The 18,004-nt window shown below is 33.5% G+C and overlaps 1 protein-coding gene across 3 annotated transcripts in view; it reads right to left on the reverse strand.

Moving 5' to 3' along the window:
• LOC149818638 (ASC1-like protein) overlaps positions 1 to 18,004 on the reverse strand; it is a 79,590-nt gene that overhangs the window by 35,530 nt on the left and 26,056 nt on the right. For all 3 annotated transcript variants that reach the window (XM_089985234.1, XM_089985233.1, XM_089985235.1), the window contains exons 2-3: positions 14,954 to 15,183; positions 14,671 to 14,826 (exon numbers count right to left, since the gene is read on the reverse strand). In XM_089985234.1, the coding sequence (XP_089841360.1) occupies positions 14,671 to 14,826; positions 14,954 to 15,183 (386 nt within the window). The remainder of the gene's footprint in view (positions 1 to 14,670; positions 14,827 to 14,953; positions 15,184 to 18,004) is intronic.

The raw sequence follows: 18,004 nt of genomic DNA on the forward strand, positions 1-18,004 counted from the left end.
GTTGGATTTATTTTCTTAAACACAAATATGAAGTTTTCTCAATTTTTAAAACCTATCATATGATGATTAAAAATCAATTTAATGAGAATCTAAAAATTTTTAGAACTGACTCTGGTGGAGAATACCTTTCAAGTGAATTCAAAAATTATCTTGAAAGTCATGGTATTCTTCACCAAAGATCTTGTCCCAAAACCCCTCAACAAAATGGATTAGCCGAAAGGAAGCATAGACATATAATAGAGACAACTCGAACATTACTTGTTTCTCAAAACATCCCAAAAGGTTTTTGGGCTGAAGAGGCTTTAGCATCTGTCTATCTGATAAATCGGCTACCTTTTAAAAACTTGAACAATATCTCGCCTTTTGAGAAATTATATACCAAAGAACCCGACTATAGTCGGTTGAGAATTTTTGGTTGCAAATGTTTCGTTCTTACTGACAAGATTAACAAGCTTTCGCCAAAAGCCATTGCCTGTGCTTTTCTTGGATATTCTGAAACCCAAAAAGGGTTTCGTTGTTATGATATTGAGAATGACAAGCTATATGTTTCCAGAAATGTGAGTTTTCTAGAAAATGTTAATGGTTTTGAAAGGAGTGAACCCTTTGAAGAAAACATGGATTACTCATTTTTATTTGAAATGTTAGCACATGATGATGATAGTGATGACGATTTCATTCATAATGGCGTCAATGATAAAAAAGATGGCTCTTCCCATCCACCTATCTCCCAACATAGAAGTGAAGGAGCATTGAGAGATCCTATAACATATACCCATAGAGATAAAAACAGTTTTAGGAGTGCAATTGAAAAATTTAGTGAACCTAGTGGGTCCAATTCAACAAATGATGAAAACCTACGAAGAACTGAGAGAAGTAGAAAGATGTCTTCTAGGTTTATTTCATATTATTCGTTTACTCCTAAACATAGAGCCTGCCTTAGCACCATTCATTCCTATATAGAACCCAAAAACTTCGAAGAAGCTAAAAAGAATGATGAATGGCTGAAAGCAATGGAATGTGAGCTTTCAGCTCTCAACAGGGCAAAGACTTGGGAGTTCCAAGATCTTCCTAAGGGTAAGAAAGCAATAGGGTGTAGATGAGTATTTAAGGTAAAAACTAAGAGCGATGGATCTCTTGAGAGATATAAGGCTCGATTAGCTGTAAAGGGATATAGTCAAGAATACGGGATTGACTATGAAGAAACTTTTGCTCCTGTGGCCCGAATGGTCATTGTTTGTTGTCTCATTATCGTTGCCTCAATCAACAAATGGAACATCTATCAAATGGATGTTAAAAACGCCTTCTTAAATGATGATCTAAATGAAGAGGTATATATGGATGCTCCACCAGGAATAGAGACTCCCAAAGGGAAAGTGCTTCGTCTTCGAAAAGCACTTTATGGTTTAAAACAAGCCCCTAAGGCTTGGTATGATAGATTTAACTCTGTAATGTTAGAAAATAGTTTTTCTTCCTGTTTCACTCACACTGCCTTATTTGTTAGAAAAACCAATATAGGGATTGTCATTCTGCTCTTATATGTGGATGATATGCTTATAACCGGAAGTGATTCTAAAGGGGTTAAAAGCATAAAATCCATTTTGAAGGATAGGTTTGAAATGTCTGATTTGGGATTTCTAACTTATTTTTTGGGTATTGAAGTAGCTTACTCTCATAGAGGGTATTTTTTATCTCAAAGTAAGCTTGCCTCTGAGATTATTGATCGGTCAGGTATTACAGTTGATAAGGTTTGTGAAACTCCTGCTATAGTAGGAGCCAAAATGAAGATTGATGATGGTATTCCTCTCTCCGATCCCACCCCCTACAGACAGCTTGTGGGATCTTTGATGTATCTGAGTATTACTAGACCAGATATCTCTCATGCAGTTCATACTGCAAGTCAGTTCCAACATGCACCAACATCAGTTCACATGAGTGCCATCTTGCGGATTGTGAGATACATAAAAGGCACACTAAACAAGGGAGTATTCTTATCCTCTTCTTCTGAATTAAAATTAATTGCTTATACTAACTCTGACTAGGGAGGTGACCCAAATAACTGTTACTCCACCACTGGTTTTTGTGTGTTTTTAAGAGACTCGCTGATTTCATGGAGATGTAAGAAACAACAAAAAGTGTCTCTATCCTCAACAAAAGCTGAATATTGTGTCATGGCGACTACTACCATGGAAATTGTATGGATTCATCAGCTATTAGAAGACATGGGGATCTCAATAGAAGGGCCCACCAAGCTATGTTGTGATAACAAGAGTGCAATATACATTGCCAAAAATCATACTTTTCATGAGCGGAATAAACACATTGAGATGGACTGTCACTATGTTCGGGAAGCGTATCTGAAAGGAGTTATAGATCTTCCATATGTAACTTCAGAATATCAGTTGGCAGATTTCTTCACCAAAGCTTTGTGTGCCCCGCGGTTCAATTTCCTCCTTGGCAAACTTTCGGTCATCTTGCCCTAAGTTTGAGGGGGGGTGTTAAATTGTAATTTATAAGACAATGTATTTTCTATATATATTTTATATATATAAAAAAAGATATATATACATATATATATTTCATATATTTATATGTATTCATCTACTTGTATATATAAAATATATATTTCTTTATTGTATTGACTGTAGGGGTATTTTAGTCATTTCTACATTTTACGCACATTCATGTTTTTTAATATGATTGTAATTCCTCCTTTTTATTTTTTTATTTTTGTAATTTTTTTCATTTCTTATTTTTGTTTTTTTTATATAATGTTTTTGTACACAGTCAGTGGCTGACTGTGTACAGTGTACAACAGTCAGCCATTGACTGTGTACACAGTTTTAAAAATATAGACGTTGGGCTGATTCCCAACGTCTCTAATAAGAGCTGTTGGGAATAGCCCAACGTCTCTTAAGTTTGCTTAAAAATATAGATGAAATGCATGTATTAGAGTAAGGAGTTGTCTCCTTAAGCTTATAAACACTGTGCATTTATTGCACTTTCTTTGGTGTAAAGCTTATAAACACTGTGCATTTATTGCACTTCTTTTGTGGTGTAAAGCTTATAAACACTGCATTTATTTTATGTATTGAGTATTTGAAGTATCAAGTTATTTGAAAACTTGATTGTTTGCAAGGATTCTTCACAATAACATGGATATCTTTCATGAGTTTATATGGTCCTTCTAGAATTATGTGAATGTATTATTTCATGTATGTTTTAGTGATATTGCCTTTTTAAAAAATATCTTATTGAGTAAAAATTATTCTCAAGTTGATGGCTTGTGTATAATGTTAATTTAAGGAATTCTTGCATTATATTCCTAGGTATATGTCATAAATAGTCTACATGATTACTATTAATGGGATAATTATGGTTTGTCATCATGTATTCAAATACATGTTTTAATAATTTTGAGCATATTATGCATTTTGTGTGCATTTCATCTTGAATAAAAATTATATTTTTGAGTGTTCTTTTAAGCTCCTAAGTAGCTATTGTGCTTATGTATCTCTCTTTGTAAGTTCGCATTTGCCTATTGTTTGAGGTGTGTGAATGGGAATCTCTAAATGTTTGTCTTCAAGTGTCTCATAGTAGATTTATGATTTAGATCTAACTTCTTAAAAGCGTCTTTTTAATAAAATCATATATATTGTTCTTGTCTCCTTGTTGAGAGTTATTGGATCTTTTGTATATGATGTGCCTTAGTGTACTTGTTCCTTGATTGGTGGACTTATGAATTCATTTTGAAGAATTCTCAAACTTCATCTCTTATATGTAGATTGCTTATATTGAGCATGATTCTTGGTTGCTTATTCAAGGTTGTAAAAATTGACATATGGCATATTATTGTGGATATGATTGCACTATATTCATTCTAAGATTTCATCTCATTTATTGAATTTTGATTTGAAACTTTGTCTTTTCAAATCGGTTCCTTTTTCTATAAACTCACCTATTTGGAAATTGATTTCCATATGTATTGTTTTTTTATGGCATTTGGATTATCCGTCACTGAATTTTATATAATGCATCATTTGTTTTTGGCCTTGTTATTGGGTCAGGGTTAGCCGTTGAGGTGAGTTGTGTATGCACCTCATGTGATCTTATCAATCTAGATTCTCAAGTTTATGAGTGACATGTTGTCATTTGCCTTGTGTTTGATTGATGGTTGATTGGCCTCTTAACTCATTGTTGTTGAAAATCCGAGTTGGTCGTTGGGGTGAGTTGTGTGTGTACCTCATATCATCTTGTTAGTATAGGTATGTGTCTAACTGGCAAGTGATTGACCTTGGATTTTATGAATTTGTTTTACCATTCATTTTTTGCATGGCCATTGTTACAGTATTGGATACTTGATATCTTGTTTTTTCCTGTGATAGTAGTTATGTTTTTGAAATCATGGTGTTTTAAAGATTGATATTTTTTTTCTTGATGACGGTAGTTTGTTTTTCATTACAAGCTCTCTTTATGTATTGTGTTTTCTCATTATATATAGCCAAGAGATGTTTATTAACACTTTTGTATGTTTGTTTAGCTCATAAGTGGCATTGTGATTATAATCTTGCTCTAGTAGTTGATACACACATTTTGAGTGTCATTATATGTAGACAAGAGATGTTTATTCACACTTTTGTTGTTTGTTTAGCCCATATGTAGCATTGAGATTATACTCTTGTTCTAGTAGCTGATACACTTATTTTGAGTGTCATTATACATAGACAAGAGATGTTTATTCATACTTTTGTATGTTTGTTGTCCATAAGTGACATTGAGATTATACTCTTATTCTAGACGCAAATACACTTGTTTTAAGTGTCATTTTATGTAGATAAGAGACATTATTCTTAAATGTAGTGAGTTATGTGCACCCATTGTACTCTTGGTCTAGTCACTGATACACTTGTTTTTAAGTGTGATTAGAGATGTTGGTTATTCACACTTTTTGTGTGTTTTTTAGCTCTTTAGTGGCATTGTGGTTATGCTCTTGTTCTAGTAGCTAATACACTTGATTTTTGAGGTTTGGATGTCTAGTGAGGTGATTGTTTGTAATGGATGAACTATTGTTGAAATTTACAAATATCATTCATTGTGTTATATGCGATTTTTAAATTGCTTCACAATTTTTCTGAACTCATTTGCTCTTGTATGGGAAATGGTTATTGAAATATGTTTATGCATTTTGCATTGAATATGCTTTAGTTGTATGATTAAGGATATTTTAAATATATTCCATGATTGATTGTCTTGAATGTTTTGCATAAGTTTAATTAATGCTTTCTAAGAATTTGTTAATAAAGAATATATTATTTTTACCTTGTGATTTGTTAATATGTATTTTCATTGTGTATTCCCTTGGTCCATAAGTGACCACAATCATCCAGATATTTCGTTGTAGCCTTTATGGCATTTCTTTGAGATATTGTTGGTTTCTTTAGTTGGCTTTCTAAGCATGTGTTCTTGAAAGATTTTCATTGGCCCGTAAGTGATTTTTTTAGTTGTATGGCTAATATTGCTTCTAAAATGTAATTGATCTGTGTATTTGATTTTTCTTAAAATCTTTAATGATTGAAATCATTTCTTATCTTACGTTGTGTAAAAATGATTTGTAATTCATACTCCTTTGTGAGTTATTTCAAGGTATTGATGATGTTGAAAATCCATGCTTGTTATGCATTAATGTACATTTGGTTATATATATATATATATATATATATATATATATATATATATATGCATGATTTTCATGAATGATTAAAGTGATTAATGACTTTATCATTACTATATTTTATGCTTACATCTCGCTTAATAATATACAATTATGTTCTCTTGTGAATTAAGAACTTTGATTTCTTAAAAATTATCTATTGAGGTGAGTCTCTCAATGACTATCGCATTTGAAATTAATGATTTTTTAAAAATTATTTCTTACTTTAAATGACTTTAAAAAATGTTAAATTGACTTATTAAATATTTTCTATATATTTTATGTTTGTGTGCTTGGCCATCCTCTCTCCATAATATATAACTAATATAGTTATCCTTTGAAATCTTCTTATGATATATATGTGTATAGTTGGTATGTTTTGTTAGCTCTATTCATAGGTTTTTCAAGAATTGATGATATTGAATATCTTCTATGTAATGGAGCATACGATTGAGCACCCTTTGAAGAAGCGCCAAATGGAAGAACTTGACAAAGTCTACAAAGACATTTTATGTAATGGGTTTCTTCATTTATAATTTCAAACTTACAGTGAGACACTGTAAGTTTGAGGGAGGGTGTTAAGATGGATGTATTCTCCGGTATATATATATTGCATCAATTAGACCCTCTCCAATGGCTAGAAGGGATCTCTCCTTTTCTCTCTTCTCTCCACTCTTCTCTATAAGTATGTGGGTGTGTGCATGTATAAAGGTTGAGAGAGTAATGGGTAATTGTTGAAATGAAATGGGGATCTTCGAAACACGAGCTTAGATTCACAAGGGCAAGTGTCAAGAATGACACTAAAGCATAACCCTTAAAAAGGGTATAACTGGAAACAAAATAAAAATAAAAATGTATTCTTTATTGATATGAAAAACCAATTGCTTAAGAAGCATTGGAATAAAATACAAGAGGGGTTGCACCCCTTTATATACACAGCTGAAAGAGGACTCAATAGAGCTGTTGGACACAGTCCAACAGCTCTATTGCGACTTGATTAGCAACAGTCATTCTAGTTCAAACTGAACTAGATGACATAAAGACAAAAAATAAAAATAAAGGAAAAAAATTATAGAAAAGAAAGAAATGAAAAATATATATATATATAATATTATATATATGTACAGTTTTACATTTTAACACTCCCCCTCAAACTTACGGTACAATGAGCGAAAGTTTGTATAAGAGAAAGTGAAATCGGGGAGCAGCGAGAGGCTTTATAAAGAAGTCTGCTAACTGATATTCTGAAGTGATATATGGCAGATCAATTATCCCGTGTAGATATTCCTCTCTGACGTAGTGACAATCTATTTCGATGTGTTTGGTGCGTTCGTGGAATGTTCTATTACTGGCAATGTAGATCGCACTTTTGTTGTTACAACACATTTGTGAAGCCTTTGTTGCTTCAGCTTCCATGTCAGCAAGCAGTCGTCGGGGCCAAACTACTTTCATGGTCGTGGTTGTCATGGCTCTGTATTCAGCTTCAGTGGATGAGAGAGATACCTTCTGCTGTTTTTTACACCTCCACGAGATTAATGATTCTCCTAAAAAGACACAAAAGCCAGTGGTTGAGTGTCTGTTATTGGGATCACCTCCGCAATCAACATCAGTATATGCAATTAAATCAAGAGAAGAGGAGGAAGATAAGAAAAGTCCTCGTGAAAGAGAGGACTTGATGTATCTGATAATACGCATGACTGCTCCCATATGAACAGAAGTAGGAGCATGTTGAAATTGACTTGTTGTATGAACAACATGTGCTATATCTGGTCTGGTAATGGATAGATAGGAAAGTGCCCCGACAAACTGTCTGTAAGGAGTAGGGTCTGCAAGAAGTTCTCCATCATCAATCTTCATTTTAACATTAACAACTTCTGGAGTGTCAACTGTCTTATCATCAGTAATATCAGACCTGAAAACAATATCAAAAGCAAATTTAGTCTGAGATAATAAATATCTTCTAGGAGAATAAGCAACTTCAATGCCTAAAAAATATCTCAACAAGCCCAAATCAGTCATTTCAAAATGAGATTTAAGAAGTGTTTTGATTGTTTCAACTCCCTATTTATCGCTTCCGGTGATAATCATATCATCCACATAGAGAAGAAGCACAATAATCCCTGCATCAGAATTCTTAATAAACAAAGCAGTGTTAGTTAAACATAATTGAAAACCAATATCAATCATAACACGACTAAACCTATCATACCAAGCTTTTGGTGCTTGTTTAAGTCCATAAAGAGTTTTTTCTAAGCGAAAGACTTTACCCTTAGGAATACTTAGACCAGGAGGGGGTTCCATGTATACTTCTTCAACTAGCTTTCCATTTAAAAAAACATTTTTGACATCCATTTGAAAAATAGACCATTTTTTATAGAAGCTAAGGCAATTAAGATTCGGACAGTTATCATACGAGCCACCGGAGCAAAGGTTTCTTCATAATCAATCCATATTCTTGGGCATAACCTTTGGCTACTAAACGGGCTTTATATCTTTCAAGAGTACTATCACTCTTGGTTTTAATTTTATAAACCCATCGACATCCTATAGTTTTCTTCCCTGGAGGAAGATCTTGAATATTCCATATAGAAGCCTTTTCAAGTGCATCTAATTCAGCTTTCATGGCTTCTATCGATTTGATAGCATTTTTTGCTTGAAAATATGTGGATGGTTCTTCATATGAGTGAATTAATGCAATAACTGCCCTATATGTGGGTGAGAAAGACTCGTATGATACAAACTTTCTTGGAGGCCTCGAGACTCGAGATGATTGTCTAGTTGGAATGTTAGAATATTTTTCAAGTGCGCATGGAGGATTAGACTCTTGTCACCTGGAATATTGAATACTAGTATCTCTATGAACTTCATTTTCAACATTAAGATCAATAATTCTTTGATTATCATCAAAGTTACAGTCAAGGTCATATTCATCAGATGTTGATGTTAGATCTAGCAAAAAGGAGTACTCAGTGACGTCTTTTAATTTTCTAAAATCAAAGAAGCTCTCCTTTTCAAGAAAGGAAACATTTCTAGACACATATAGTCTATTATTTTTTAAGTCAAAACATATATAACCTTTTTGTTTTTCAGCATATCCTAAAAAAGACAGGGAATCGCACGAGGGGAAAGTTTATCATTTTTGTCAGTAAATATGAAACATTTGCACCCAAATATTCTTAGTCTAGACTAGTTTGGAGAAATGTTCATAAGTTTTTCAATGGGAGTGATATTTTGTAACAAAGAAGATGGCATCCTATTAATGAGATAGGTGGCAGTTAAGGAAGCTTCTGCCCAAAAGTCTTTTGAAACTTGATTTGCTATTAATAAAGTCCTAGTGGTTTCTATAATATGGCGATGTTTTCGTTCTGCCAGTCCATTTTGTTGAGGTGTATAAGGACAAGATCTTTGATGTGTGATGTCATGTAATTTAAGATAATTTTGAAAATCTGTGGATAAAAACTCTCCCCCTGAATCTGTGCGAAAAATAGTAATATCATTTTGAAACTTGTTTTTAACCATATTATGAAAAGTTTGAAAGTATGAAAATACTTCAGACTTATGTTTGAGAAAGTACATCCACGTATGTCAGGAGAAATCATCGACAAAAATAACATAGAAAACAAATCCTCCTTTAGAAATTATTGGTGCAGGACTCCAAACATCTGAGTGTATTAATTCAAGTGGTCTTGAAGAGAAAAAGGTTCTGCTCTGAAATGGTAATCTTTTCATTTTGTCGAGAATACAATCTTTACAATCAAATGATTCAGAGTTACAAAATTTCCCTAGATTTGGAAAATGTTGGATTTTGGCTATATGTGAGTGACCAAGTCTCTTATGCCACAGTTTCAACTCTATTTTTTGAATATTATAACCAAAAGCTTTCTTCGGCATTTCCAAAAAATTCATGTAATATAGTTCTCCTTCTCTATGGCCTTCCCCAATCAGCTTGCCTGACTGACGATCATGTACCCAACAACCATGAGAAGAAAAGGAAATATTACACCCATAATCAGAAATTTAAGATACAGATAAAAGATTTAAATTTAATTTGGGAACATGTCTAATTTCTGGAATAGAAAATTTCTTTGTTTTATAAATTTTTTTAAAATTTCCTATTCCTTCTATTTCAAGAGAAGTCCCATCAGCAGTAAAGACCTTTGACACACTTGTTTTATTTTTAACACATTTAGATAGACTTTGATTATTTGGGGTCATATGAAAAGATGCACCATAGTCAAGGAGCCAAGAAATTTTACCTACATCAGAAAAAGATGAGGCTGCTGCGTCGATTGAAGCTTCAGATAAGGAAGAGACACCTTTGATGAGAGGCTGAAGAATCTCCATTAGTTGGGCCAGGAAAACTGATGCATCCTGATCTTTAGGCTCCGATCTAGCAATTGCAGCTCTTTTTTCTCTCAGCTCCTTAAGTTTAGGACATTGTGTCCTGTAGTGTCCCGGTTCATGACAGTGATGACAAATAACTTTCTTCTTATCATAGTCACCATTTTGTCAGTTAAAGTGAGGAGGTCTATATGATCGAACATGATTCCCTGGTCTAGACACGGCTAAAACAGAATCATTTTCAATTTTTAAAGAACCTTTTCGGAGACGATTTTCTTCCATTGTTAACTCTTCAATAGTTTCAACAATAGAAGAAATTTTTCCCCGGTGAAGTAGGGTCGATTTAGTGGTTTCAAATTCCGGCCTTAATCCAGTGATAAACTGGTAAAAATGTTCAGCATCGAGTTGTTTCTGACGAAGCTCGATGTCTTCTGCACAATGCCACTTTGGTTCTAAAAGGGAAAGTTCTTCCCAAAGTTCGAACAACCCATTGTAATATTCACGAATAGTTTTGTCTCCTTATGTCATCATTCGAACTTTTTCTTGAAGGTTGCACACGTGTGCAATATCTTTAAGGGAATACATATTCTTAAGGTATTCTCATGCCTTATCGGCATGATCAAATTTGGCAAGGCTTGAGTATTTTTTAATGTCAACACTATTGATAAGCCATGACATTATCATCGCATGAGATATTCTCCATTCTTTCCATTTCTTCTCGTATGAGGCAATAACCTTGATTTTCTCTTCTTTCGATAGAGGGACCTCTTTATCTCCCTCCTTTTTAGTAAGAGATAGCTTAGGTTCCAAATCGGAACCATCCACAATCCCCCATAGGCCTTTTCCCCATATATGGTGCTTCATGATTGAAGCCCATGTTACATAGTTCGTATTACGACAATGAAGTCGTACACGATACTTCAAGTACAAGGTTTTGATGATGAACAAGTGAATCAACTGCATTTCAGCTAAGGCAATGAAGAAAGATGACAAGAATTGAAGAATTCGATGAAGAATCTTGAAGACTAGTGTGCAAATATAAAATCCATTAAATGTCTTAGATTCTTGTAAGGGCCTTACTTAGAGTGCATATTTCGATTGCATTTCACCTAAAAAGTCTTTACAAAAACTTTTCTAAAAGAACCCTTCATGAAAATCATTTTAGAAATCTTTTTACTTAATTTTTCATGTTTATTAGTCAACCAATAGACTCACCAGTCGACCAACCTCTTCGCACCAAATTTTCTAAGCAAAAATGTGATTTTTGTAAAATTAGTGGACCGAAGATTTTATCAGTTGACCGGACAGAACATGTGTTTTCAGAAAAATTTAGCAGCAGTCGACTGAAAGATTTTTCAGTCTACTGATGATATTATCAGTCGACTAACTTTTTCTTTAGTCGACTAAGTTTCAAAACTTCAGATTTTCAAACGGCTATGATAAACACATTAGTCGACCGATGATAACTGTCAGTCTGCTAATATTTAATTTCAGTCGACTAACTACTGTTCCAGTCGACTAATTTTGTCGTTTTTTCTGTAACTTTTAAAAGGTGTGTCTTTTCATTTTTCAAATGTTTTGATCGTTCAAAATGGACTGTTTTGACACCCTTTCATACCCTCAACGTATGGAATCTTTCAACTATAAATATGAGTTCATTCCACATTAAAAAACATCGAATTGAATCAAATCCAATCAAATTACATTGAATTATTCTTTGCTTTTCACTCATATTCATTTTCTCACTCACTTGATATTTTCACTCCAGTTTTTCACTCAAATTCTTTTGAGAGACAGTGAATTCGTGAGTTGAGTATTTCAACAACCTCAAAAGCCAATTGCATTCCATTTACATTCATAAGAAGGGCTCATAGGTTGATTGTAAGTTGATTATTTCATTTTTTTATAAAAGGAAAGGACTCCTTAGTTTAAAGAAGTTGTTTGCTTTCAGTAGGGTTGTTACTGAAAGTGAGACCGGATTTGGTCTGTATGATCTTGTAGTTACACAAGGTTGATAGTGGAAATCTCAAGCGGGTTTTTCTTGGGGACTGGATGTAGGTCGGGAAAGACCGAACCAAGATAAATTATTGTGTTCTTTGTGTGATTGCTTTGCGAATTTCAAAATCCGTCATAATTCTAAAGACGATATTTAAAAGTACTATTCACCCCCCCCCCCTTCTAGTACTCGTTGCCTCGATCCTACTGCACTTTCAGTTCGTATCGCTTAGTTTCATAGGCATGATGGTGACTTTATCATTGTCATCCATCGATTACAAAGAGAGAAAGAATAGGGATAGAAGAGAAACAAGAAGGAAAATGAAAAAGAAAGAAGAAAAAACAATACAACAAGATGTGAAATCTTCTCCAATGAAGTGATAAAACACTTCTCTTCAAGTGGCGAACACTTTTGCAAACGGGCACAGAAACCAAGGTAGCTTTTCCTCAAGATTTAGTACTTCCGCGACTCTGGTACCATGAAATGAAATGGGGATCTTCGAAACACGAGCTTAGATTCACAAGGGCAAGTGTCAAGAATGACACTAAAGCATAACCCTTAAAAAGGGTATAACTGGAAACAAAATAAAAATAAAAATAAAAATGTATTCTTTATTGATATGAAAAACCAATTGCTTAAGAAGCATTGGAATAAAATACAAGAGGGGCTCCACCCCTTTATATACACAGCTGAAAGAGGACTCAATAGAGCTATTGGACACAGTCCAACAGCTCTATTGCAAGTCTGGACGACTTGACTAGCAACAATCATTCTAGTTCAAACTGAACTAGATGACATAAAGACAAAAAATAAAAATAAAGGAAAAAAATTACAGAAAAGAAAGAAATGAAAACTATATTTATATATATATATATAATAATATAATATTATTATATATATATGTATAGTTTTACATTTTAACAGTTGTTAGGGTTTTTAGGGATTGAGTGTTTATAGTGAGGTTGTTTCTAATTTTGCATTTCTTTTTTGTATTATTTAAATTTCATGCTTAATGAAATTATTCATTTTATAATTCTTATGTTCCATTGTTACTTCTATGGTGAGTATGTATTCAAATACATTGTATTTTTTGGTTCTTGGTATCCATTCTGGAGTGCATCAAGATTCATGCCATTTTCATGACAAAGAATACATCCATCTTAACAAAGGCCATAGGAGAGGGGGTCTCTACTACATGGACTCTTTGCAAATACCGAAAGAATCTTATTATAATTTTGTCAAGGAAAAAGACATTGTTTTGTGGCATAAAAGATTGGGTCACCCAAATGTAACTAAAATGTCATTTTTTGCTTTTTTTGAAAGACTCTTGTACCCAAAAATTTGTTTGTAATGAATGTATTATGGGTAAAATGAAGAAATTACCGCTTGAAACTAGAACTTTTGTTTCAACTAAAGCTTTCTAATTAGTGGGGACCGGCTCCAGTCATGTCTAAAGGAAGATTTCTCTATTATGTGGTGTTCATTGATGACTATTCTAGGTATACCTGGATATATTTTCTCAAGTCTGATGTTTTCTCTTACTTTAGAGAATTTTATAATACTGGGCAAAATCAATTTTAATCTAATATTGGGATATTTCGTTCAGACTCCAGAGGGGAATTTTTATCCAATGATTTCAAAAACTATTTAAAAGAAAATGATATTACCCATCAAATATCTTGCCCAAATACACCTTAATAAAATGGTTTAGCTGAACGAAAACATACACATATCATTGAAACTATTAGAACCCTTTTGATTTCTAAAAATGTTCCTAAAAATTTTTGGGTTGAGACTGTTTTGACTGTTGTTTATCTTACCAACAGAATGCCCACATCATCATTGAAAAATATATCTCCTGTTGAAAGACTTTATAAAGTTAACCCTTGTTTTAAAAGACTAAAAGTTTTCAGATGCAAATGTTTTGTACTCAATGACAAAAGAGAGAATCTTTCCCCAAAGACCATTGAATGTGTATTTCTTGGGTATGCCAATAATAAAAAAGGATATGATCTTAAGAATGATAAATTTTACATTTCAAGACGTGAATTTTATTGAAAATGAAAATCTATTTCAATTTCAAAAAAAGTAGTGAATTTGAATGTTCATTTTTATTTGATTTTTTGCCTAAGTACAAATGAAGTAGTTAATATGGATGATTATGATAATGATTGCATCAATAATAATGGCTTTCTTAATGATAGTCAACCAATTATATGTTCCAGGACAAGAACAACCTAGTTAAGTTGGTCTTTAAATTAGAAAATGTAACAAATTAATGTATTGATGGATTAGCTAAGTTTGTGAAAAAATAGATAGATAGTTGGAAACAAATATTATATGTTGCAGGATGAGAACAAACTATTGAACTTAATCATCCAACTGGAACCTATAACAAATTAACATTCTGAAAGATAAGCTAATGGAAAAATAGATAGATCTTTGGAAGTAGCTTAATAGCAATTGATCAGAAAAGAAAAGCTGATAAAAACTGTAATATGTCATGCAATGTACCAAAAATGAATAAATCAGGCGCTAGTTCACTTAATATCAGGCATGCTAAATAGACTGGTCAAAACAATGTAAGTAAGCAATCCTATCAATGATAATTCAAAAGTACCTCTACCTCAAAATGTAAGATAACACAATGAGGATGACAGTTGATATATGATGAGACATTGACACCCCAAAGTCAGAACGCCTTGTCTCCCAAAATACCAGAGCAAATATGGAGTACGTATAGAATCCAGCAGCATACATATATAATGCTTTCAACTTCAATCTGTGCATTGATGATACAGGATTAGTGCAGATATGGTCCATAAATGTAACAAGACAAGTTATAAGCTTAAAAGCTAGAAAAGTCTGGAAAAGGAAGCCCTTAAAAGTTTTCTATATAAGTGACTTACTTTAGCTTTTGGTCTGGCCAGACCTGTTCACCAGGACCAATCCAAAAGTATCTAGTGTTTCTGAACCATGGTTCATCATAAGTCACTGATAAAGCAAAAATTTCAGCAGAAAGAAAATAGACACACTTCCATGCTGACTCCTTAAACTTCCTCAGCCGTTTTTCCTTTTCATCAACCTCAGAGTCGAGCAACCCCTCTCCCAAACCAAGGACATACTGTCTTCCAAACTTCTGCATCAACCCAAAAATATCGAAACCCAAGCAGATGAATAAATCAAATGGTTGGGTGAAAGCTGAATCAAATCACCTACCTTAACATCTTACTGAGGTAAACGATAAGCTTTTGTCATTCTTCAGTCCACCATAACTTAGGAAATGATAAATCATAATAAAAGTAGTTTGCTAAGAGAAGAAAGAGAAGATCATGAGTAGGAAGGTGCTTTAATTAATTTGCACACATAAGATGTGATCAAATCCGAAATTGAAAGATAGGTGAGACATGGCAAACATATATACATAGGAGAACTTAAATCACCAATGTCAAAAGCATCTTCTAAACCTAACAAACTTTGGTAGTCTTTCAACAATTTCTTTAGAGAACACTATTGATCCCTGCTTATGCAAATAGCAGATATGTACCAGGTTAACTATATATATTCAACACATTTTTCTTTTACATAAGCTATAGTACACAAACATGCAAAGTCTCTTAGCCAATTGTTGGAGTGGATACAACCAGAAATCTCCTACAACAAGCTGTAAAAGGCTTATAGTATGTTTTGCAATTGTCATTATGCCCAAGAATGGATGGGTATAGATAAGAGAAAGAGCATCATATGCTTAAAACTGATAGGGCTTTTGTCTGTCCAGTTCTAACACTATGAATTCTGGGTTAAAGCAATATGAAATGTGGATTTCTTAGAAATGCCTTCTGTTGCACTGCCTGTAACTAATTATCTTATTTCTGTTAATTTATTATGTATATACTGACTGATATACATATATTTATAAATATATGTATAGCAGGGGTATTATGGTCATTTCATGTAAAGTATTTTTAGCACAGTCCATTAGGGACTGAAAAGTCTTTTTTTTTATTTCTGGTAGCCGTTGGGGGGCTGTCAGTCCAACTAGTCGTTGGACTGCCCCCACGGTCATAATTATGACTGTTGGAGGCAGTCCAACGGCTGTTGGACTGCGCCCCTTATGCTCAAGTGAGGCTCTATAAATACAGCCTCACTCCATCTTGTAATGCATGCTTTTCAAAGCATTTTGTGTGAATACAAATCCTCTTTTATTATTAGGCCTTGTGCCTTTGTTCTATTGTAAAAGTGACATTTGTTGTCTCCTTTGTGACATTGTTGTTGGTCCATTAGAGACCATTTTATATTTGTGCACTTGTGTAGCCTCTCATTGGCATTATAATAGTGCACTATCGTTTTATTACATAGTATCAAAGGAAGGTTCTTGAAAAAGTAGAAGCTTTCTTGGGATCTTACTTGTGGTGGTGCTCTTCATACTCGTGGTCATCCTTCAACTCCTACTAAAAAATTCTTGCATCATTATGGGAGAAAGAGATTTTGCCTCCGTCATCACCTACAAGCTCAATGAGAATAAATATTTGATGTGGGCGATAGCAATGGAGAATCACATCAAGGAAAAAAAACTATGGGGCTTTGTTAGTGGCACCACAAATGAACCCCAACTCAAATTGACTAGAAGAGAAGGAAATCAAGTCAAAGTTTTGTCCGAAGAAAAAAAATAAAAAGCTTTGCAAGAATAAAAAGCTTTGCAAGAATATCAAAACAAATTGGAAGATTGGGAAGCGAACAATGCTCAAATCCTCTCATAGTTTATGAATACCATGAAATTCAAAATCGCCACCAACATCATCAAGTTTAAGAAGGCATGTGATGCATGGATCTTTTTGAAGAATACCTTCATCCAAAAAGATATGGCTAGGCTATATTGTCTCCAAGATAAGGTACGTAATGCAAAACAAGGAGATAAAAGCATAAGAGATTTTTATGGTATTTTATCTCCTATTTGGGATGAACTAGCCATGTTAAAACCAAAATGGGAAGGTTCTTCTATTGTAATGAAAAAATCTCAAAGAGAAAGAAAATCTTTTTTCTTTCCTTTATGGCCTCCGACCGGAATTTGAGCAAGTTAGGTCCTCTTTATTTCATAGGACCTCAACTCCTTTTATAAGTGAGGCTCTTGTTCAAATTTGTCAAGAGAAAACAAGACTTGGAATGCACAAGTCTAATGATGAGGTCTTTGCCATGGCAAGACCCAAAAACTTTGTAAAAACATATAAACTACCTAACTTTGAGAAGAAAATCAATGAGGAAGGACATAATGGAGAATGATACAAAGGCAAAATCATTTGTCATCATTATAATGAACCGGGATATTTAAGATCGGATTGTCCCAAATTTAAAAAGGTAGCCGTTTTAAGTGAAGAACCTCAAGAAATCAAGAAAAGAGACAACTTTAATGATTTGACAATTGCCCAAATAGCGGAGGCCATCTCACAAATTCTTAAAGCCACTCCTTCTACATCCGACGTCACCATCTTTTCCTCTTCTCCTTCGGGTAAGTCTTTTTGGATTTGGGATTTGGGAGCTTCTTTTCATATGACTTATAATGAATCTCTATTATCCGATTGCACTAATTCATACTTTTCATGTGTATCAACGGCCGATGACACTTCTTTAAAAGTCAAAAGTATAGGAAACTTCAAAAATACTTCAAAAAAAAAATTTGTTCCAAATGTGAGGGTTATTCCAAAATTAGATTTAAATCTTTTTTTAGTTTCTCAAATTTTTGATTATGAGTTTAAAGTCTTCTTCTTATCTAGGGCTTGTTGGGTGCAAGATCTCCAGTCAAGGGAGCTGATTAGGCAAGGTCATAGAAGAGCAGATCTTTACTATATGGATTTTTTATGTTTACTCAAAAACTCATTTTGTAATCATGTCAAAGACATTAATTTAGATCTTTGGTATAAAAGATTAGGACACCCAAGTATATCCAAATTATCTCATTTTCC

This window comes from Nuphar pumila, chromosome 13, assembly GCF_984573655.1.
Source record: "Nuphar pumila chromosome 13, dmNupPumi1.hap1.1, whole genome shotgun sequence".
Lineage (NCBI taxonomy): Eukaryota > Viridiplantae > Streptophyta > Magnoliopsida > Nymphaeales > Nymphaeaceae > Nuphar > Nuphar pumila.